At 40.8% G+C, this 24,539-nt stretch overlaps 1 protein-coding gene across 2 annotated transcripts in view; it reads left to right on the top strand.

The window, feature by feature from the left end:
• The first annotated feature begins 1,207 nt into the window (after positions 1-1,207).
• LOC144687585 (septin-2) overlaps positions 1,208-24,539 on the top strand; it is a 125,809-nt gene continuing 102,477 nt past the window's right edge. The window contains exons 1-5 of one of the 2 annotated variants that reach the window (XM_078553908.1): positions 1,208-1,338; positions 9,739-9,790; positions 19,400-19,499; positions 22,375-22,461; positions 24,286-24,409. In XM_078553908.1, coding sequence (XP_078410034.1) covers positions 9,770-9,790; positions 19,400-19,499; positions 22,375-22,461; positions 24,286-24,409 — 332 coding nt within the window. In that variant the 5' untranslated portion in view covers positions 1,208-1,338; positions 9,739-9,769. Of the gene's footprint in view, positions 1,339-7,057; positions 7,195-9,738; positions 9,791-19,399; positions 19,500-22,374; positions 22,462-24,285; positions 24,410-24,539 lie in introns of those variants that run through there. The other variant, XM_078553907.1, reaches the window with a different exon arrangement.

Genomic DNA, 24,539 nt, shown 5'->3' on the forward strand with positions numbered 1-24,539 from the left:
GGAGAAAAGTGGCAGAGGTAGCCAGTCGGATGGTTGTAACCTTAGTAACAAAGAAATCCATTAAATCCTCTCACTTATTGTTGGAGGCACGGGTGGAGGAGATGGCAGATTCAGAAGATGGGTGGCAGTAGAGAAAACAAGCCAGGGTTTATCTTTGTATTTCAGGATAATCCTGGAATAATGAGCAGCTTTGGCAGACAAGAGCAGGACACAGAATCACAGAGTGCAGAAGAGGCTCTTCAGCACATCGAGTCTGCACCGACACATGAGAAATACCTGACCTATCTACCTAATCCCATTTACCAGCACTTGGCCCATAGCCTTGAATGTTATGACATGCCAAGTGCTCATCCAGGTACTTTTTAAAGGATGCGAGGCAACCTGCCTCCTCCACCCTCCCAGGCAGTGCATTCCAGACCGTCACCACCCTCTGGATAAAAAAGTTTTTCCTCACATTCCCCCTAAACCTCCTGCCCCTCAGCTTGAACTTATGTCCCCTTGTGACTGACCCTTCAACTAAGGGGAACAGCTGCTCCCTATCCACCCTATCCATACCCCTCATAATCTTATACACGTTAGTGCTTTATGTGGTCTAGCCTGATGTGGTGGTGAATGGCTAAACCAGTTGTCAGCAAAGTTAATTGGACATAGTCCATGAGATTTCAGCATATTACCGCCCAACACCAACACGCACCCAGGCAAACAACCTGTTAACCTCCTCAATTTTTTCATGTATATATATATATATATATATAACATAAACAAGAATTAAAATATAAATACATTTTTTTGAATGGCCCTGTGATTTTTATCCTGGATTACTTGTAGTGTCCAGGTTATTAATCTTTAATTCCAGGACAAAAGTGGGGGAGTGGGGGGTGGGGGGGGTGGTGCGGGGCGGCGGTGAATTCTACTATAGAGATAACAGGTATCTTATCTATCACTAATGCTGGTCCTTTGAGCAGGGCAGGGCTATTGATCTCTCTCTTGCAGTTGGAAGCTTTCTCTCGCTTAAGGAAACAGGTAAAGAAATGATTCACCTCAGATACAGGACCAAAACTGCAACCAGTCCCGATTAAAAACTGTACACCTTACAATAAATACAACTTGGAATATAAAACTAACACACCCTAAATAACCTCTTAATTGCAGAGCCTGCTGGGATATTGGATGAATCCTGGCGCGGGGCCTACCGGGATAACGGAGGAGCTGCCGGCGCGGAGGCTGACGGGATACTGACAGAGTCTCTGTGAGGATCAGGCGAGCGGTACCGATTGAGTTTTGTGCGGTCTGAGGGAACGAGTTAGACAGAGCCGGAGATACTGGCCCAGCTGTTGTGTAAGTATTGTGTAGTATCGGCGGCTGGGAGTGGAGTTACGATGCAGCTGTGACATGGGCAGCCGAAGGCTATATGGGAAGCTCCAGGGTAATAAAAAATTATCCGCCTGAGAGAGGAATGTGGGAGGGATGGGTGGGGGAGAGAGGAAGTGAGTGAGGGAGAGAGGAAGTGAGTGAGGTAGGGAGGAAAGAACGAATGTGGGAAAGAAAGATGGATTAAAGTGAGGACTGCGAAAGAGAAATTGTAGGCGAGAGTGTAACAAGTAAATTCCTATAAACTCCATCCTTCATCACCTCCCTTCTGTGGTGCAACTCCACAGTACTATCTTCCCTGGTTCCACTCCACTCTACCTCAAAGCAGTCAGAAGCACCCCTTTCAGTTTATACCCCGTCTGTATCCTTTGTGGCATAATCTGCATAACGTGAGGATGATAACAGCTGGGTCACCACAATTGTCACTGTGCTGTCTGACTGCTAGTTGGGCATCAAATGCTGGAGCTCAGTGTGTGACTCAACATCAGCAAGACTGAAATAGTCCTATTTGGTTTACAGCAATGTGCACCTTTGGTGCTGATTCTAATGGTCTCATCAGCTGCTTGCTGAGACTGAATCCAATCCTGTACAATTGAAGTGCCCTGCGTGAACATCAAGTAAGCTTCATGCTGTTCAACTAGCAAGTTACATTTATATACCAGTTTTTATATCCTCTAGATGCCCCAAGGGTTGTATAATCAGTACAGGGCCTTTGAAGTGCAGTTCTGGTCCAGTAGGCAGAAAGATTGTTTACTTCCATCTCCAGACCAACAGCCACCTATTTCCCCTACCTCAGCCATGAATGGTCCTCATCCACACATCTGGCACTCACAGTTTCTCCACTGACAGCCTTTCATGGTAATCTTTCGGCACCACCCTACATGAGCTTGAACTAATTTGGAGTTCTGCAGTCTGTATCCTGACCTTCACACAAATTTTCCAGTGTGTTCTCAGCATAATGATTTCAGAATCTTCATATTTGTGTTTAAGTACCTTAATTGATTTGTTCTATCTTGTTTGTCTTGTCATCAAGTCTAATTAATTGTGCATTCCCCATTCCAAATAATGGTAAAACTTTCAGCTAATCCATCCCTGCATTTGGGACTTTCTCCTCAAGTGTCTTAACCATGTTAGTCTTCTATTATCTATCATTGTTTGAAAGCCTGTTGAAAACTCAAACTCTTTGAATATGCTTTTAACCTCTTTCTGCAATTCTGTTATACTTCCTGCTTGGTGTTCACCTCCCTCCTGTAGGATGTCTTTGGGATATTTTGTGAAGTGAAAGGTACTATATGAATGCAACTTGTTCGTATGTCTAGAGATCAGGAATTGTGAGCAAAGGGTGTACATATTATGGAAATCTGAATAGATGTGGCAGTATCAAGGTAAACTTGTCTATAAATGATTTTTCAGAAAACAGATGCAATACAGAAAAGCTAATAGAAGCATATGGTCAAATTTTATCTGGCATTTTCAGTGCTACTGTATTGGGTAAGGATCAAAATATCTTAAAAATATTTTGCAGTTTTGTCAGAGGACTGGTAGCATTAAAATTTAAATGTCTCATAATGAGTTATGCACTTGACTTTGATCTTGATTTACATTTTTTATTGAGTTTCTTCTGATAGACCATGGGTTTGAGCCTGTGATTTTTTTTTTTGCAGTGAGCTCTTCCTATCAAATGGAGGGTATGATGTGGAAACTCCTGATCAGGAAAAAGAACCAAAAATTGAGGCTGCTTCATGAAAGATGTAGAATCCACGTTAAATAATCAAATTTGCATTTTTTTGTCTGGGTAGGGCTTGATTTGCTTTATGCATAAATATTTTATACAAACATGATATTTTCAAAGCAAAAAAAGTAAGGGATAAGAAGCTGGACAGAAATGTATTAAGTGGTTAATGACATCTTTTAATCTTGTTTTGATTGGGTTGCAACCCTTTGATAGATTTTCGGAGTTCAGTAGCGTTTTGCTCCCAGTATTCTCATATGAAGGCTGTGAATGTTGCTAGGATTCTGTAATTAGCTCTCTAATGCCATTTGTGGCCTTTCTACTCCAGTGGCCATTCTTCATGGATGAACCTTGATGAAGTGTCAGCATGCTGTTCCACCATGCTGGATGTCATACATTAATGCCCAATTTGCCAGATGGGATTTCTAGATAGTGATTGGTTGTGGGCTGCTTGGCCTATCTTTCCCCACTTTAGTCCCAGGGCACTGGGGCCAGCATTTGCATCCCACTGTTCCCCGGTTGAGGTCAACAAACTCAATAGAGGATTGCCAACAAACCGTTGGCTATATGGTTTATACAGAAGAGTATCATACTGTTTATTTGTTGGATCACTAGGTGATGTAGCCCATTTGGGTTTGGTGAATCCAGATGTCTACAACATAATTAAATGATTAGGTCATCTTGCATAATATTTTACATATTTTTTGATATCCCTAAATCTTCTATGTTCATTGAACCCTGTTGGCAGAGATTGGGTAGATGAGGGTAGGCTGAGTTTGTGGATTTGACAATGTGTTGAGTGTGGCTGGAATTTGCAGAAGCAGGAATTTCTGTTGTCCTACATTAGTATCACTTAGCATTTGCAGATAAGGTAAGTTGTTTCAGAAATTTGTGAGGCTTATAGTTTGATTTTGGGAAAGGGGCAAAAGACCCAGTTGGGAAACATAATTTTATATCTAACCTAAAGGTGTGATATATGGAACTAATTCTGTCACTTTCATTTCATTAACTTGTGGTAAATTAATATCCCTCTTGAAAAATTTTAATTCCTAGCCTAGTGAACAAGGACTGAGACAAGGTGGTGTTCTTAATTGTCAGTACTAAATTGCAAGTTGCTATCTGAATTTCATTAGGCTAACTTGCTAGCGGAATATGACAACCGATGATCAAGAACACCACCAACTTGCTTCATGCATTCTTTGTACTGTGATTTTTACAAAAATAGAAATGCTGTGCAGTAAGTGGCATCCAAATGACTTTTGGGTCCCCACAACCTATGCCATCCAAATGGTTGCTGGATTTCAGAAGAGATTAGAGGAGATATATAGAGGGGGGAGGGGAGGAGAACGAAATCTAAGCTAGAACCTTATGAAAAATCTGTCCTATTTTAATTATGTAAACGGGGAGTACTTTTTATTGAAAATATAACTTCTCTGTTCTCATCCCCATAAAGTTCATTCCCCTTTTGAAAATATTGCCTTTCTTGATGCTAAACCCAATTTCTTAGTTTTCTTGCTTTTGTGTATGCTAATGTGCCTGTTGTTTAGCCTAATCTTCCTGATTGTTCTTTTCCATTGCTCCTCTATGCAATGGTATAGATGTGATCTGCATCCCATTATGGAACTGAACACATGAACCTATGATCTTTCACTCCATTATGAAACATGCTTGAAGTCCTGAGTTTTTTTTATTTTGATGTGTCAAAATCACTTTTGTTGAATTCTTACAACTGTAGTACCCCTTTTGTTGTCTCTGTTTTGAAGAGCCTGATAGGCAGTATGTAAACATATTCCATTGATTATTCAGCAAATAAAGAGGAAGGACAGGCTATAGGTAGCACAGACATTAACCATAATTTTTGAAAAATTTATTTCGAAACCAGGAATTGTACTGGAAAGTGGAAAACCTTTAGCTGCTCTTTTGGGAAAAGGGTAAGTCTGAAATTGTGGGCCAGTTAGTCTTACCCATCTACGGAGTATCTCTGGAGTCTGTACCATAGGCTGAGATCAGTGAATACTGTATGTAGAATGGTGTGAACTAATCAGGAACTGAGAGCAAGGATTTGGAGTGAACTGGCCATGTCTGACTAAATTGGAATAACTTTTTCAAGCATTGACTTTGTACTGGGATCATTTTAGTTGGTACTTTTGCTTAGAGAATAGTGCATTAATTCACAGATCTTGGCCGATACTTCAATGCAATACTGAGGGACATACTGTTTTTTGGATAAGGTTTTAAGCCCCATTCGATGACCTGACCAACATTTATCCCTCAACCAATGTCACTAAAACAAGATTATCTACATTACTGTTTGTAGGGCTTGCTGTGCACAAATTGGAGGCTGCATTTCCCTGCATTACAACAATTCGTAAATACTTCATTTACTGTGAAACACTTGGGACATCCTGAGGTTGAGAAAGGTGCTATATAAATGCAAATTATTTCTTTTACTGTGTGTAATTCTGGACAGCCCATTAAGACGTTCTAATATCCTTCCAATAATGGTATATTGTCTATAATGATACCAGAGTGTAGCTGTGAAGAAAGGCTTAATAAACTGGGGCTTTTTAACTGGAACAATGTTAAATCGTAAACAGAGGTTTTCAAATTCTGAAAGGTTTTAAGAGCGCAAATAATGCAAGTTTGTTTCTGCTGATGGAGAATTGGTAACTGGGCAAAACTCAAGATTATCAATGGAACAAAGGATGTGTGCATCAGAAAAAATGCTTTCACAGTTGTTTATTAGACCATGGAATGCTTTACCACAAGCAGCGTTGAGCCGAGATTTATAGCACCATTTAAAAGGAAATTAGTTAAGTATTTGAAAAGGCCTGGCATTGAAAAAGACGAGGAAAGGGCAAGGAAATGGCATTAAATTAGTTAACTTCAGTTAAAGAGGGTGGTATAGGTGTAATGGGTTGCAAAGCTTGATTCTGTCCTGTAATATTCATGATTCTATCCTTGAAGGTTAAATATCTTTTTGGACTAACAGAGGCGGTGACCTTGGAAGTCAGTGAATTGCATCAAACCATTTATTGATGTGACAAACCAGCGACGTGATACACAGAGACTGTGCTGTGCTCAATGGCACAGCTGGTTCTGAAGACTTTTAATGTTTGCTGATTGTTCCCTTTGGCACCAGTTCAGCTCACGGTGGCACCATGCCTGTGGCTCATGAAATGTATAAGCGCGAGAGTCCGCGTTTGATGTTTAAAAGTGCTAGGACGTGGGAATGTTCCATAATTTACTGACTGCTTCGCACACAGACCTTAAATACTTCTTAAACTGTATAACTGTGTCTCTTAGCTACTTGAATCCTAGTGGGTTGCTTCCAGGATCTCCAGTGTGTTGTGCTACAATGTCACCCTGAGAAACAGCACCATTCCTTGCTATTCATTTTAATGCAGGAATGCAACTATTAGTCCTGGGAAAATAGCAGTGTTTTTCAAGACTGTCCTGGCATAAACATTCAGACACATTTGAATGTGTATGCTGCCCTCACTGTAGCAGCTAAATGCTCTGAATATATTGAGTCTATTAACTAGGCAATTGGTCTGCAGGCGGTTGAAAGACTGGATGTGACTCTGGCTGTTTCTCCTTTTAAAATATTTTATACTCGATGTTTAAGTAAGAGGCATGATATTCCATAAAGACTGTTGGGCAGAAACTTGTCTTGACCATTGATAAAGCAGATGATATTGAAACAGCCTTCCATTATACGCCATTTGCAATATTCAGTCAATAGAATGAAATATTGGGTGGGAAGTATAACTGGCGGTCAATTCGATAACTCCTGTTTTGTGCTTCCGTCTAACATGAATTTCCACTATCTCTCCATCTGCTTATATGGTAGGACCCAGTGACTTTTGGTACATCTGTAAGCAGTAGTAGTAACTAACTGTTTTTATTTTCTTCTTTCTACTGCAAGGTTGCTGAGGCCAACTGAGTGTCCTGTCTGCCAACAGTTAGCTCAGTAACGATTGGGGATCGGACCTAGGAGTTGCCTGAAGTCTGTTAACTATTGCAGAATCTTTCTCAGCCAGCTGGGAAGCTTTGCTTCAGTCTTTGCAGTGAACAACAAAGGACCAAAGGTATAGGAAAACCTTATAATCAACGAAAGGCAGAAAATTAGACAGATGAATCTGTATATCTGTTTAATATATTAAAAATATGGCATCTCAATGCACTTCCTATTAACTTTCCTGTGGTGAATTCCTGTGGCCACAGTTATAAATGAACTTACGTAAAGCTTTTCTAACTGTAATTACATTGTCTTCCCCTTCTCCCAGCTCTGTCCCTGGGTGGAAACACTGCATCCCAAACACTGCCAGGGATGGTGGTGTTATCATGTGACAAATTTACAGAGGCAGCTTCTATTACAAATATGGACATAAGGATTTTTAATGGAAACACAAACATAGAGATAGAATGTGTGACTTGAGACCACAAGACATAGGAGCTGAAGTAGGCCATTCGGGTCCACATTGAGTCTGCTCCGCCATTCAATGAGATCTGCTAATCCTCAACTCTAATTCCCTGCCTTTTCCCCATAATTCTTGATTCCCTTACTGATTAAAAATCTGTCTGTCTGAGCCTGAGAATGGGAATTGAATTACATCTTCATCCCAGTCTGACTTTCACCTGTCCTCTAATCCTGCTTCACCTGAAAACTAAACTTAGTCATGACTTCTCATGCACAAAATTGACAAGTAATGAAATAATAACCTTAACCTGCATACACCTCAATTTTCCCCACTATAAATTTCCTCATCCACATTTATAAGAAAAATTTTGTAAACTTGTCACACTCAAATTACACCATCCTACCACTGAAGTCACTGTAGTGAGATGAATGATATGAATGTGTGGTTCAAAGATTGGTGTGGAAGAAATGGATTTTGATTCATGGGGTACTGGCGCCAGTCACTCCTTGTTTCATTCCCCAGGGCACTATCTTGACCAACCTGAGTGCACCTGCATGGTTTGAATTTGAACAAAGTTGAGCAGTTAACTGTTCCATGCAGTATTCTCCATGACAACGCCTCCACCAAACAGAGTCCACTTGCCAGCCAATCAGCACCCTCTTCTTGTGCAGTATAAATTGTTGTTCTCCCACTGCAGTTGGTAATTTCTCGTCAGCTATCCTGATGAGTGCAAGACGAAAAGCTTTGATAGCATGTCTCGTATTTTCAGCAATACTCAAGATCTGTACTACCAAACAACACTTCTATGTTAAAGGCACTATGTAAATGTAAGTTGTTTAATGTAGCTGTGCTGTGTATAAGCAGTTTTGGGGAAGGTGCAACCCATTGAGTCCTGTAACTCCAATAAAGTGTTTAGTTTGGAGAATGGACTCAGTAATTACTACCAGAGCCGGGCATTAAACTGTGTGTGTGTATATTTGTTCTCAAAAACAAATTTACATGGAATAGGGAATGTTATACAGAAAGTGCTGTTTTCCAACTGGGCACCCTCTAATCTCATCCACGCTCCATATGCTTTTCTTAGCTACTCAATTGTTGTCAGCATTTTCATTAAGGTAAGTCACAGCCTGTTGAGAAACACAGATACTGTAGAGTTTTATCTTCCACACTGATTGTGTGAGTGAGCCAGTGGGATTTTGAATCAACTTGGCAGTTGTGTCAGGAATGAAAAGATCTTTAAGTGCTTTTATTTCCAGTATGCTATGAAACATAGGAATTCCAGGATGGTTGTGAAGCTGAGTCAGCATGGAAAGGGCTTTGTATAAGCTTCTGGTTGTGAAAATTGTAGAACTTCCTGTTCTTTTTACAGCTCATGTATGCAGCAGGTGCCCTGTGTTCCTGCCAAATTTCCAGCCGGCACTGTATCTACCGCATGATAAAGAATACCTTTTGTATTTTTCTGAGGCAAAACAAGATATAATCCATAATCAGCGAGGTGAATTAAAGGATATAATTAAAGTTCTCGAGTTCATGTTATCCTCCCTCATTAGTCAGTTGCATGTGAGTCCCTCTGCAAAAAATGAAAAGAAACACCCATCTTTTAGACAATTGATTAGGTCAACTACCAAATGTTGCCCTGAAACATTAGCAGTAATATCATTCAGCAATGACTACATAATCAAATCCGAAAACTACATCGACCTTGTTGCCAAATCTGAAATGAGAAATGTTGCTCTATTCTTTCCTCTTCAAGCTCGGCTCTGCTGTAAGATCTGAGCTTTTGTGTTGTGCTGAAGTCTTGCCTGATGTTCCTGGAGTGCTTTGAGACTCCCATCGTTTGTGAGATGGGTGCACTCCTTTTCTCTGGTACATCATGTGCTGACATGTGGTTTTATTACAGCTCTAATTGTGATTCTGATTGGAAGTTTTACCTTGGGAGTGCATCTGCCTGATGAAGAGTTGCATTTGGTAAATTGGGTGGCTATCAGTTCCATTTCTGTGCAATAACCTATAGCTGTCAGTGATTTAACAGTGCCATAATTTGTGCTGAACCTGAAATAGCATGATGCCTAAACATGTGATGAAGTTAGAAATTGCTTTGTGTGCTCTATCCTGGAGATGTGCCAAGATTCCTAAACCATTGTGTTAATGCTGGGCTCCCTGATCCATCTCGTTAATACCTTGTTTATTTGTATTGGATTTTTCCTGTAGGTTGTTGTGATCTGTGAAATTAAAAGCCAGTATGTCGACTGAGAAGGCAAAGGTGAGTAATTTTATTGTGTAGCTATATTGTTGCACTTCCTGGCCTGCTTCTGGAATAGAATAGTAATGGATTTTATATTACACAATTAATTATCTTTCTATGTAAACATGCCTGAAAGATGCTGCTCTGTGAAATGTTCAAGGTTGACTACTATAGAATGATGTGAATGATCAGTATACTGTGTGTTAATGTGAGATGGTTTGGGGCAAGTGGTATATGTGTGTTTGGGAGAATTACAATTAGGTCGGCTCTGAATTTATAATGTGTGGATGTCAGATAACTATGGGAAGGCCGGGGCAGGTGGCACATTATGAATAACCATCCTGAGCTTAATATTGCATATAAACAATAGAAAAGATACGTACTGTTTTGTGTTATCATTAACAATCTTTCTTGTGCTTAATCATTGCACAGTTGGCTTAGGGGAGTAGAAAATTGTATTCCAATAAAGGGTTGATGGGAGGAGATTATAGATCAGTGTTTCCATAACAGTTTATCAAACGATGAATAGTTTATGAAACGATCAAACTCTGAATTGCACATCCACACGGTCAATTTCTATTTGATTCATCTTAATGTGAAATTTTCGGAACAAAAAAAAGGATGTAAAGAAAGAGCTGGAATCTACCCTTGATACCCTGATATTAATGTGAATCCCCTGTTTAGGGAAGACTTCATCATGTCTATAAAATGTTTGAATGAGATTATCCGGAACTGATCTGTGCTGAGACAACACTAATTCATCCAAACCACATGAACAGAATAAAATAAGATGTTAGTATTATTGATTGATGCAAATGAGACCTAAACGAACATGTGTACATACAAATTAGGAGCAGGAGTAGGCCGTTTGGCCCCTCAAGCCTGCTCCACTATTTGATAAGATCATGACTTATCTGATTATGGCTTCAACTCCACTTTCCTGTCTACCCACTGTACCCTTTGACTCCCTTGTCGATCATGAATCTATCTAAAACAAAAACAGAATTACCTGGAAAAACTCAGCAGGTCTGGCAGCATCGGCGGAGAAGAAAAGAGTTGACGTTTCGAGTCCTCATGACCCTTCAACAGAACTGAGCAATATCAGGAGAAGGGTGAAATATAGGCTGGTTTAAGGTTGGGGGGGGCGGCGGGGTAGTTGTAGGGACAAGCAAGCAGTGATAGGAGCAGATAATCAAAAGATGTTACAGACAAAGGAACAAAGAGGAGTTAAGGGTGGTGATATTATCTAAGAGAATGTGCTAATTAAGAATGGATGGCGGGACACGCAAGGTACAGCTCTAGTGGGGGTGGGGTGGAAAGACTGACGGGGCATTACAGTTGTAGATTTAAAAATAATGGAAATAGGTGGGAAAAGAAAAATCTGTATAAATTATTGGAAAAAACAAAAGGGAGGGGGAAGAAACGGAAAGGGGGTGGGGATGGAGGAGGGGGTTCAAGATCTAAAGTTGTTGAATTCAATATTCAGTCCGGAAGGCTGTAAAGTGCCTAGTCGGAAGATGAGGTGCTGTTCCTCCAGTTTGCGTTGGGCTTCACTGGAACAATGCAGCAAGCCAAGGACAGACATGTGGGCAAGAGAGCAGGGTGGAGTGTTAAAATGGCAAGCGACAGGGAGGTTTGGGTCTTTCTTGTGGACAGACCGCAGGTGTTCTGCAGAGCGGTCGCCCAGTTTGCGTTTGGTCTCTCCAATGTAGAGGAGACTGCATTGGGAGCAACGAGTGCAGTAGACTAAGTTGGGGGAAATGCAAGTGAAATGCTGCTTCACTTGAAAGGAATGTTTGGGCCCTTGGATGGTGAGGAGAGAGGAAGTGAAGGGGCAGGTGTTACATCTGCGTGGGCATGGGGAGGTGCCATAGGTGGGGGTTGAGGAGTAGGGGGTGATGGAGGAGTGGACCAGGGTGTCCCGGTGGGAACGATCCCTATGGAATGCCGCCGGGGGGTGAAGGGAAGATGTGTTTGGTGGTGGCATCATGCTGGAGTTGGCGGAAAAGGTGGAGGATGATCCTTTGAATGCGGAGGCTGGTGGGGTGATAAGTGAGGACAAGGGGGACCCTATCATGTTTCTGGGAGGGAGGAGAAGGCGTGAGGGCGGATGCGTGGGAGATGGGCCGGACACGGTTGAGGGCCCTGTCAACGACCATGGGTGGAAAACCTCGGTTAAGGAAGAAGGAGGACATGTCAGAGGAACTGTTTTTGAAGGTAGCATCATCAGAACAGAAGTGACGGAGGTGAAGGAACTGAGAGAATGGAATGGAGTCCTTACAGGAAGCGGGGTGTGAGGAGCTGTAGTCGAGGTAGCTGTGGGAGTCGGTAGGCTTGTAATGGATATTGGTGGACAGTCTATCACCAGAAATTGAGACAGAGAGGTCAAGGAAGGGAAGGGAAGTGTCAGTGATGGACCATATGAAAATGATGGAGGGATGGAGATTGGAAGCAAAATTAATAAATTTTTCCAGGTCCCGACGAGAGCATGAAGCAGCACCAAAGTAACCATCGATGTACCGGAGAAAGAGTTGCGGGAGGGGGTCGGAGTAGGACTGGAACAAGGAACGTTCCACATACCCCATAGACAGGCATAGCTGGGGCCCATGTGGGTACCCATAGCCACACCTTCTGTTTTATGAATCTATCTAACTTGGCCTTAAAAATATTCAATGACCCAGCCTCCACTGCTGTCTGGGGAAGAGAATTCCACAGACCAATGACCCTTTGAGTGAGAAAAATTCTCCTCATCTTTATTTTAAACGGGAGACCCCTTATTTTTAAACAATGTCGCCTAGTTCGAGTCTGTACCACAAGGGGAAGCTTCCTTTCAGCATCCACCCTGTCGATTCCCCTCAGGATCTTAATTTTAATAAGATCACCTCTCATTCTTCTAATCTCTAATGAATACAGGCCCAAGCTGTCCAACCTTTCCTCATAATATAACCCTTTCATCCCAGGAATCAGTTAAGACAAACTTCTCCGAACTGCTGATGTTATTATAACCTTTCTCAAGTAAGGGGACCAAAATTGTACACAAGAATCCAGATGTGGTCTCACCAACGCTATATACGATTGGAACAAAACTTCCTTACTTATATATTCCATTCCCCTCACAATAAACGACAACATTCCATTTGCCTTCCTAATCACTTGTAGCACCTGCATGCTAACTTTTTGTGATTCATGCACCAGGATATTCAGATCCCCCTGTACCGCAGAGTTTGCATTTTCTCTGCTTTTAAATAATGTACCGTTTCTCTATTCTTCCTGCCAAACTGTTTACTAGTTCTGCATATGCTCCTGTTTCTATACTTGAATCCAACCCCTCCAGTATTTAAAACAAACATAGAAAATGTTGGAAATACTCAGGTCAGGCAGCATCTGTGGTGAGACAAACAGAGTCAACGTTTTAGGTCTGTGAACTTTCATCAGAATTGCGAAAAGTTAGAAATGAAATAGGTTTTGAGCAAGGGGTGGATGGGACAAGGATAAAAGGAAGATATGTGATAGGGTGAAAGACAGGAGAGATTGAATGACAGAAGAGTTAACCTTAAGGGGGCAAAGGGAACAGTGATGGGGCAAGAACAGAACCAAATAAAAGAGGTGCCTAGAGCAGGTGCTGCTGCTGTCTGAAAGTAAAAATAGTAAGAGAAAAAAAACAAGTGAAGAAAAGGAAACAAAATGGGATGGAGATTATGGTCTGAAATTGTTGAACTCAGTTCTGAGTCTGAAAGACTGTAAAGTGCCTATTTGAAAGTTGAGATGCTGTTCCTCAAGCTTACATCAAGCTTCACTGGTACAGTGCAGTAGGCTGAGGACAAAAATGCCTGCATGAGAGTTAGGCGGAGAATTAAAATGACAGGTCTCCGGAAGCTCGGAGTCCTGCTTGAGAACTGAACAGAGGTATTCTGCAAAGCGATCACCTAATCGCCCTTCAGTACTTGCACTACCCTCTCTGCTGTATGCAATTACAAATTCTTTTTACTGCAAATTTTCTATTGTAACATGCACTTTCTCATCTCTGCCCCATGCGAGAAAAATATAATCTAGGGAATGTAAACAATACACAAAATTTCTGCATATTGATGAACTCTATTTATTTAGTGACTTAAGGCGCAATATGCCTGTGAGACTATGAGCTACGATAAGTCCTCACTTAAAGTTGTAGTTGCGTTCCTGAAATCACGACTTTAAGTGAAGTGACTTTAAGTGAATCACATTTCCCTATTAAAACCAATGTAAAAGCTGTGGTTAGGTTATGAGAAAGCATCAGGAACAAAAAACTTAAAAATATTATACCCTTTAAGTTGAAATACTTTACAATGCAAAATTTGTATATTGGTAAATGAAAAAAACTTCAAAAATAAACATGGTATCTTTCTACTTATAGTGTCATCAGCTTGCTGCTGATGCTGCTCACCACACCTGCCCCTCTCTTGACCTTCCTGGTTGCTGCGACCCTTCCTCTTGCCAGCCCTCTGGTTTGTGGTCTCTCCTGCTCCTTAACCCACCCTCTTGCTGCTAATCCACTGGTTCGTGGCTTCTCCCACTCCCTAACGTAACCGCTCGGCAATCCTTGATCTCACTGAACTCCTGCTGCCCAATTCTCTCACTGTCTGCCTCCTTCTCCTGAACCCTTGCTGTGAGCGTTGGGTTTTGGAGATGAGAGGCAGGAGGAGCAACTTAGACTTGCAGGGGTTAAATTCTCTTCAAGTGGATTTGTGATCAGCTCACCTCTCTTTGATCAGAAATCTCCCTTTCCACTTTGACCCGGGTTTAAAGCAACCGGGAGAAGCTCCCAAAGCATGGGCGGAGGTGCAGTAAGTGAGCCTGTGGTTTTACTGCAGTGGAGAGGGGTCGTGCACCAGCCTGTTGTTCCGAACATATTCAATCCATTGTTGAATAAATGGACTCATTGTCAAGATCAGGGATCGTTTATCAGGAGATTACAAAGATTTGTGCAAAAATACCCAAGGGATCACTGTTATTACATCCCCTTTAAAATTGTAACATTTGTCTTGTATTGTCTCCCCATATTCTTCTTACCAAGATGTATCACTTCACACTTTTCTGCATTGAATTTCTTCTGCTTGACTGCCCATTTCACCAGCTTGCCTATGTTCTCCTTGAGGTCTATAATTATCTCCCTCACTGTGTACAACACTTCCAAATTTCTCAAGTTGTATACTGTACCCCCAATTCCTTATATATCAGAAACAGCAGTGGTCCTAGTACAGAATCTTGGAGAATACCACTGTAAATCTCCTCCAGCCTGTAAAGCAGCTATTTACCACAACCCTCTGTTTTCTGTCCAGCATCCTCAGTATTTTGCTTTTACCTCTGTTTTCTGTCCCTTAGTCAATTTTGCATCCATGCTACTACTAATTATTCCATTGGTTTCAACTCTGCTAACAAGCCTATTACATTGTACTTTATCAGATGCCTTTTGAAAGTCCATATACAGAACTTAAACTACACCATCATCATTTGTTACATCATCAAAAAAAACCTCTCAAGTTAGGCAAACACAATTTGCGCTTAAATCCATGCTGGCTCTCCTTTATTGGTCTGTGCTTGTCCAGGTGGCTGTTAATTTTCTTCCAGATTATTGTTTCGAAAAGCTGTCCCCACCACCAATGTTGAGCTGACTGACCTGTAATTGCCAGGTTTATCCATTTTCCCTATTTTGAACAAGGGTGTAATATTTTCAATCCTCTAGCCTTCTGACAACACTCCTGTATCTAAAGTTCATGCGCAACATACAATTCTACTTTCCTTGGCAAGCCCTTCTTTTTGAATCTGAATGTGAAGGTGTATATGATGTACTATGGGATAGGGTGAATAGTTAATCCTTTTTATAAGGTGTGTACTGAAAACAATATGATTTCATCATATGCCTCTTAACTCACAACTGTTGACAAATATCATACTAACAGTCCCTAAAACTTGGATGAAAAGTTATAAATTAGTTTAATAAGAGCAAGATTAAAATAACAACATATTTCACTGCATTATAACACTTCAATGTAACCCAGTGTTAACAAAGAAACTAATTACTTTAGCCTCTTTAAATACTTGTGTTCTCACATTTTTGAAGAAATCATTTAAATATGAAATGAACCTTGTGAAATTTTTCATTAGCCAGCATCAGCTGGTGATATACTAAGAAAGGAACTAAAAATACCAGTATTATTTATATAGGTATCTCATTCATCTAGGTTGGGTCAGAGATTGTGAACAATCAGTCAAAACTAATTAATTGTGAAACAGTGACAAACTAAGTTCACAGGCATTGGAGAGTCACCCAGAAAAACACCTTCAAAATAGTCAAATTGAGATTCTTGCTCACAGGGTTTGCTGATGGGACACATGGAAGTATATGTGATCAGTATTGATTATTTCAATCACCTGACAAATTGTGTTTTCTAGCACTTGTTGAGCAAATCCACATAAACACATGTCCAAGCGCTGCTTTTGAATTGGCGTCTGAGTTTGTGAATTTTCTTGATCCTGACTTTGCATATCAAGCTGTGGAGACAATAACTTCCACATGGGAAATGCTGGGAATCCGTTCTTCAAAAATAAAAATTCACAGGACTAGTTTAAAAAAAATTCAGTTGAAAAATATGGTGATTTATCAAACTGGTGTAGCAATAGATAGATTTGTCCTCAGCAGGAAACCAGCATAACCAAGCCAGATGGACATCTACAAGTATGGAGAAGAACTTTTCACATATGTAGTTCACCCTTTTACTTGCAATATTATTGTTGAAGTAGAGGAGAATAAAGTGTCATGTCAATGATAGCAGTGCTTACATAGTACGGGTTCATTGTAACTTGTTGTAAATTTAGAAGCAATCCATGTTTACATTGCTATAGAGTGGCTTGTGTAGAGGAATTTGGGTCATGCCCTGAACTGATAACTATCTCCTTGGGGTGGGGGGGAGGAGGGTAGGGAGGTTAGTGCACTTCTAATACTCAGTAGACCACGTTTTTATGTGTGCACCATTTCTGTGTTTTCTTTCACTCCCTAGTTTTGATTTATTGTCCTATTTGTCATCCTAGCAAGTAGCACTGTGGAGACTTTTATTTCAACAGTGGTCCAGGCCCTGTACCTTTGTATAATAAAAGCAAAAAACTGCGGATGCTGGAAATCCAAAATAAAAACAAAAATACCTGGAAAAACTCAGTAGGCCTGACAGTTAACGTTTTGATTCCGTATGACTCTTCAACAGAACTAAGGAAAAATAGAAAAGAGGTGAAATATAACCTGGTTTAAGGGTGGGTGGGACAGGTAGAGCTGGATAGAGGGCCAGTGATAGGTGGCGATAACCAAAAGATGTCATAGACAAAAGGACAAAGAGGTGATGAAGCTGGTGATATTATCTAAGGAATGTGATAATAAAGATACAGATAGCCCTAATGGCGGTGGGGTGGGGGGAAGGGATCGAAATCGGCTAAAAGGCAGAGATAAAACAATGGATGGAAATACATTTAAAAATAATGGAAATAGGTAGGAAAAGAAAAATCTCTATAAATTATTGGAAAAAAGGGGGATCGGAAAGGGAGTGGGGATGGAGGAGAGAGTTCATGATCTAAATTTGTTGAACTAAATATTCAGTCCGGAAGGCTGTAAAGTGCCTAGTCGGAAGATGAGGTGCTGTTCCTCCAGTTTACGTTGAGCTTCACTGGAACAATGCAGCAGGCCAAGGACGGACATGTGGGTATGAGAGCAGGGTGAAGTGTTGAAATGGCAAGCGACAGGGAGGTCTGGGTCATGCTTGCGGACATTTCTGTACCTTTCTACTTCTTCCATAATACCTGCCCTGGCTAAATTGTTGGATTAGCTGCCTCCCAATCTAACAGTGTATATGAATTTTTACTAGGGGTGAAATTTATGATCCTTGTGAATGAGACTGATTTGCAAAACCCTTCAAATTCTATGCAGCAGGGTTGACTATCAGATTTGTGATGCATCAATCTGTTGTTTTTATAAACTGAAACAGTTCATTTGTTCATTATGATGCTGACTGCTTGTTTTGCCACCTTAGTGGGTGAACAGGGAGCGGTACAGCACTGACTGCAAAAATAGTGATCTTGTTTTGGCTAAACAAAATTGCCTGAAGTTTTCTGACTTTTTTCTCTCATGTTTTTGTTCAATGTCTCTGGATATCACAATCGCAATCACAAAGTTTGAACAAATGTAAAAAAAATTCAAGATATACAGCATTGTTAGGGGCTAGACCAAGCCTCATCTACAGGCTGTATAACACCTGCAGGAAGCTAAGCATAATGCTCTTGTTTAGTCACGTGGTCTCCTGTGGTCTTGGAAATTGGAGAATAATTGCAAGGTCACAAAAATATTATGACGGAAAGGGATTTGTGAAAAGTGACTCTATATTAAAAGTAAATCCCTATAGGATACATTTAAGACCCAGCAAAGCTTTGTTGCGTCTCGGATGAGGAAGGTTTTAGTGGTTGCAGAATCATCATTTTCTGCTGTCTGATTTATTTCCTAAAATTCCCAATGATGAGAATCATGGCACGTACACATATAGAAAGGAAACCTTTTTTGTAGATAAATAAACCAGGAATCACTTTGTTAAAGGACTTGTAAAGTTCCTTGTTCTACAGCTAAGTAGTTGGCAATTTGCACTCACTGTATCCCTGAAAATGAGATTCTCAAAGGAGTACAAACAATAGGCTCCAATTTTGAGAGCAGAAATACAACATAGTTTCAGATGAAAGAAAATGATCAAAGATGGTCACAGAATTGGACATTAATTTGTGTATATTACAATTGTTATTTTTGGTGGGGAGATTTCCTTTATTAATCGACAAAGGTTTGTGTGTTGATAACTGGAAAATAAATCTGATGAGGTAACAAGTTGGCCCGGATCTGTTACAAACTAAACATAGAAGGAACCTGTAAAGAGGCTATATGACATACCATTTCAAGACCAGATCTGTCACTGATTCAAAACACCAGGTTCATGTTCTGGACCTGTTAACCATGTTAAGACATAGTCTGATGGACCCTTGAGAAAATGGTAGTATAGTAATTTTGCACTGCTTGGTGTCTGCTATTGGAAGCTCTTGGCCATTGTAACTCAATCTAGTATCAGCCTGTAATGGCAGAAGTCAAAATGAAAGAATCAAGGACTACAAAATCATTGCCCCTCTATTTTGGGCTTTGGCTGATGGAATCAATATACCCTACCTATTGGACTAAGAATATATTCAAGAGGAATGATCAATGATGGACTTTTTCACTGATCTGTGTAGCCTGTTCAATATGATGGAGGAAATGCCTCCATTGGTTCAAGTGTAGTCAGGTTGGAATGGTAGGGTGGGGCAATAGAAAGATGTAGTGCATTGTTAATCCTTTGGGAATCAAGCCTTCTAAGTTGGGAAGCAGGAAGTGAATGTGTTGAATGTTTTGAGAAATGGGGGAGCATGCGGATGGACGTGCAAGGAAGAAGAGAGAGAATTGGACTCTTGAGGGAAAGAAAGAAATGGGAGTGGGGAAAGGAAAATTTCTTGTGCTGCTGCACATCTTTCTGCAATTCCATTCCAGCTTGCCTAAATAATTGAACTGATTGAAACCCTTTTCTGTTTCTACAGTTTCCAGATGTTGCTGGGTACGTGGGATTTGCAAACCTTCCCAACCAGGTCCATCGGAAATCAGTGAAGAAAGGGTTTGAATTCACACTGATGGTAGTTGGTAGGTTATGCTGCCTGTTTAGGCTATGAATGAATGCACACTGTTGTAAAGTCTATTACCTAATTTTCATTGCTGCAGTGTATTGTTTGTGATACTGAGTTCCATGAGTGTTAACATGACATAGTTTCGATATCATTTTGAAAGTGCAAAACCAAAATTTTTTCAAGAGTTTGAAAAAAACACAATGGCCCATAATTTAGGTTCTCTGGGGGGTTGTGCACGGGAGGTATCCCGGAAGATGCACTGGGTGACCGCCAGGAATTCCCCTGCAATTGTTTGGGAAGTTTAAACTTCTGATGGGCCATTACTCTGCACTGGGAAGCATTAAATACTCTGATTTAAATTGGAGACTTCAGATCGTTCCAATTCCCTTAACAAAGTAGCTGGATGGATTAAAGCCACTTCAAACTCTGAGGTAACTATAATTATGACCATCCCCCTCGCCCCCCCCGACTACCCTCCTGTCACCCCTTCCCCAACCCATCCCACCCCCACCCTGACACATCTGACACGCCACCCCGTCCCTTTGTACCACCCCCACTCCCAATCCCATCCTACTCACTTACCTTACAGACTTAACTTCTCCCTGGCTTCTCAAAACGACTGGGACCTTTAAACTTACTTGCTTTAAAAGGGGGCATGACTTCAGTTCCTCTGAAGCTCGTTGCACTGTGCTGGTCTCCCAGGAGCTGGTACACTGCACGTTTCTTAGCAGGCTTGAGTCAGAAGGTTGGGCAAGAAATCTGCGGCTCCTGACTAAGGTAAGTAAAGAGGAACGGAGTGCCAATCCCCCTTTGATTGCCACTCTGCAGATATTCTGACTCTTTTTTATAAATTTAATTATCAGGTGTGAGGAAATTAGAGAGGAGAGTGCCTATTGACTGGCAACTGCTTGACATCTAAAAATGCCACTCATTCTTATTCCTCTTGTCATCCATTCTCGCAGCAAGAAACTAGATCGTGGCATTGCTGTTGTCTGTATCTAGAGTATATAAACTTCCTTGTGTGGGTACGTTATAAAAAAGATCATTTTTATTCATTAATTCCCTTCTGCATTGTCAGGTAGACTGAATATAGAATTGTTGTAGATGGGTGGGCCTGATGGCATGTCTACATACTAGTCTGGAATGTGCAGTAGTAACAACAGCTAGTCTGTTAGCACTCACCATTATTACTGTGTAAGACCTATTTACAGTTAAATGCTGAAATCCGGAAGTTACTGTCAGTGATATCCTGCTTCTTCACAGCGCCCCCTGTTGCAATCTTAGGAATCATTAATAATCACTGTTGTGAACTGCAACTACTTGCACACTATTCTTTCTTTGTAAATCAATGAAACTTTATACCTTATTCAATCAATGGTTAACTGAGTTTTTAAACAGTGTACTAAAGCAATCAGTGTTTTGAACAACCTCCCTGGCCCTGAAAAATTAATTTTAGAAGTGTGGAGTCTCATTCCCTTAAAATAGCATGTAAAAACTCTATAGGTTTTTTAAACAAAATACAATTTTTTAATTGTAGAAGTTAATTGCATGTGTAATAACTCCAACCATCATTTAATTTTCTGTAATGATTTAACTGTGATTTATGTTCCCTCTTATTTGCTTTGACTGCAGCGTTTCAAGAAGGTGGCTCATCACTACCTTCTCGAGGACAATTAGGGATGGGCAACAAATGCTGGCCTTGCCAGCAATGCTGACATTCCAATAAAGAATTTAAAAAAACACTGTTTTGCTGTCTGTGAGAGTTCTTCAGTTTGATTGGCTGGTCAGCCTGCCTGCTGTCTGCCCTGTTGCCAGATGCCAAAAATACCAAATTGAAACTCATGTCAGAAAAGAGAAATTCTATGCCCTGGAGCTTGCTAGATTTTTGCGAGTAGCTTTTTTTAGTCAGCAGGGAGTGCTATCATTTTGGAGCAGACTGCAAAATCTGGGCCATTATTTGCAATCGTACATGGAGCACATTTGTTCTATCTGCAAATCTATCTTGTTGTGAGGATTTTTTGACACAGTTTTGTCTGATGTAAATTGCCCAATCAACATTCCCCACACAATTTTGTTCTGTCCTGGTCTCACTATAGCTGCAGTTCTCTGGCTCTGTGAAGTGAGTTTGCGTTTATGAAAAGAAAACTTAAACTGGCCATGAGTGATGCTCTGAAGAACGGTATTACAGACTCAACGTTAACTCTGTTTCTCTCTTCACAGATGCCATCAGACCTGCTGAGTTTTTCCAGTATATTCTGTTTCTATTATTTATGAGTAATGCCATGTGCAATTTACGAGTAGTTGCAAAAAAATGATTTAGAAGTGACCTTTACAGTTAATATCAGGTTCTGTGGAAGACAGAAATAGTGGGCAGGATTTTTCAGATGGCGGGATCTCCCCCCCCCGCCATGCATCCTCACCACCATCCCCACTGATACCTGGTGCTCCTCAGCCATTTAACATTTGGTCGGGTGTTAATTGGCTCAGGACGAAACTTCTGCCCCAATCTGGGAAGAAAGTCTCACCGTAGAGAGCTGTCAGCCAATTGGATGGCCAGCAGCTCTGCAGTCCCAGCAGTGTCAGGTTCAAGTGGTGTCCACTGCTGGGACTACAGCCAGTCAACAAAGAAGAGGAGCTTAATGGAGAATGGAGGCAAGTCCAGGGTATAGGCGGGGCATGGCTGGCAGGCCCCAGCAAGGGAAGTGAGGGGGTTTTGGGGGCTATGTTTGAGAGGCTGGGGGGAAGGGCTAAAAGGGAGTATAACCTGTTCCTTTCTGTTTATCTCTCATTTTTTCGTACCTGTTTCTTCGTTCTTGTCTTTTAGCTTGTGTATGATTCTCTTTGCCCTGCATTTCGCTATTGTGTTCATTTTACCATGTTCTTTCTTTCAGGTGAGTCAGGTCTTGGAAAATCGACATTGATCAACAGCCTGTTTTTGACTGACCTCTACCCTGAGCGCTATGTACCTGGGGCTGCAGGTGAGTCAATTATTGGAAAATTTAATCAAATTATAACTGTCAGTAGCATAGGTATGGCATCACAAGAACAATAACTTGCATAAAGAAAATACAACAGAAAGTGGTTGGATTTAATTGCTGGTTTCTGCAGAGTTAATCTAAGCTGGGACAGAAGTTCAAATGTTGCAGTTGGGCCTCTGAAATAGGGAGAAAATAGCCAGGGTCTCTGCTCCTGATAGATGTCTGGCGATCCATCCTGGAATGTGTTTGTGTATGGATGTAAGATGAGGGCTATGATGAGGGTCATGTGTGACAGTCCACAGTTGAATGATCAACCTGAACTCACGATCTAGGCTTAAACAGGCAGAATTATTTTTTGAACGACACTTGAGGGCTGGAGGTGCTATTGAACCTGCATCCCAGAAAAAAGTTGACCCCTTATGTGAAGGAAAAGTAAAAAGATAGAAGAATTTTGCTGTGGGGAAAGGTTTAAAAAAAACAGCTGTGGTGCATTTGGGGCTGCTGTTTGTGGTTTTCCTAAAGTGTTTCAGTGTTGTTTGGATTTACAAGTCAAGGCTGATGAGCTGTCTATCATGCCGAAATCCTGTTGCTGAGTGCAATGTGATAGCTATAGTACTGGTTATCAAAACTCCTCCATATGTTTGGAATTAATGTGATCTTTTCAAAATATCATTGTTTTTCTCAGATAACTCGATAATTTCCTGCAGCAGAGGCGTTGTGAGGTGCTGCCAAGTTAACTAAACATTTATGTTGGACCCTCTTGTAGTTTTTGTTTTAAACCCAACCTCCCTCCTTAAAAAGCAACATGAATCACGAATAGATAATAAACAACAAATATGGAGTCAGATGAGAATAACATATGATCCTCCAAAGAAGTGCAACCTCTATGTACATAGATTGATACAAAGATTCTAATACATGATTCGGATAATGTATGCCCTCGAACTTGGCACGTTGTGGCCTCCGATTTTTTTCAGCACACCCTAACTGCAGATCCTTAAGTGGTCATATGAATTTCTTCCAAGTTGCAAACTTGCATAATTGAGGAAAAGAGCACTGACAGGAATGCGTTTACATTCATGAGTCTGATGGCAATCTGTCTGTCGCATGAGTCAGAATGGTGCCTCTCATTCTTCTCCTCATGTTGGAGTTAACCACAGGGTTGATACTTTCCAGCAGAAAGACCATTAATCTTTTTCACCCATTTATTTCATTCCACAGTGAACTACATGCTAGCCTGCCCTCAGTGGACTGATTTGAGGAGTTGGACATAGTCCAGTATGCAAAGCCATGCTTAAGACTTATAAGAGAATGTAAAGAACCCTGGATCATGAAAGACTGGCTTTCCCCATGTGATAATATTTCAGGCTGTTAGCAAAAATACAACAGGACCTAAATAGCTGCTGCTAGTGGCCATAAATCTTTCCCTCCAGAATTGAAAGAGAAAGAAAAAGCCAGAAGTATTTAAGAACAGATATATAGCATCAATAATGCAGCTTAGCTACAAATGGCCAAAGTGTTTGGATGATAAATGTAAAAAAAATGAGTTTTAATTGAGTAAGAATTACAGGCAGTTCAAATTAAAATAGATGACAGATGCAGTATATGTGATTGTATATAACTTTGGAATCTCAGAAGTGTCAAGGTATAGTTACATATTAAAATTATGAATCAAATTTCAAACAAAACCTTTAATGGTGTGGCTGTTAGAAACTATTGACTGCTTTGGGGGTTGTGTAGCAGTATCATTAGTTATTTTGAGTAAAGTTGGAAGGGGATGTCCATGAACCGCTGAGTTTAGTGTGTTAACTATTATTTTCACAGAAAAGATTGAAAGGACAGTCCAAATTGAAGCCTCAACCGTGGAAATTGAGGAGAGAGGAGTCAAACTTCGTCTGACAGTTGTGGACACACCAGGATATGGTGATGCTATTAACAGCCAGGATTGGTAGGTTACCAGTGACAAATAATGTAGAATTAATCAGAAATTTTCTTGCTGTAACTTGATTGTGGACACAGTTGTTAAACAGCTGAAGGCTCACGCTGTTCATTTCAATTTAGTGTGAGAGTTGATACCA

Source organism: Cetorhinus maximus, chromosome 12 (assembly GCF_964194155.1).
Source record: "Cetorhinus maximus chromosome 12, sCetMax3.hap1.1, whole genome shotgun sequence".
Lineage (NCBI taxonomy): Eukaryota > Metazoa > Chordata > Chondrichthyes > Lamniformes > Cetorhinidae > Cetorhinus > Cetorhinus maximus.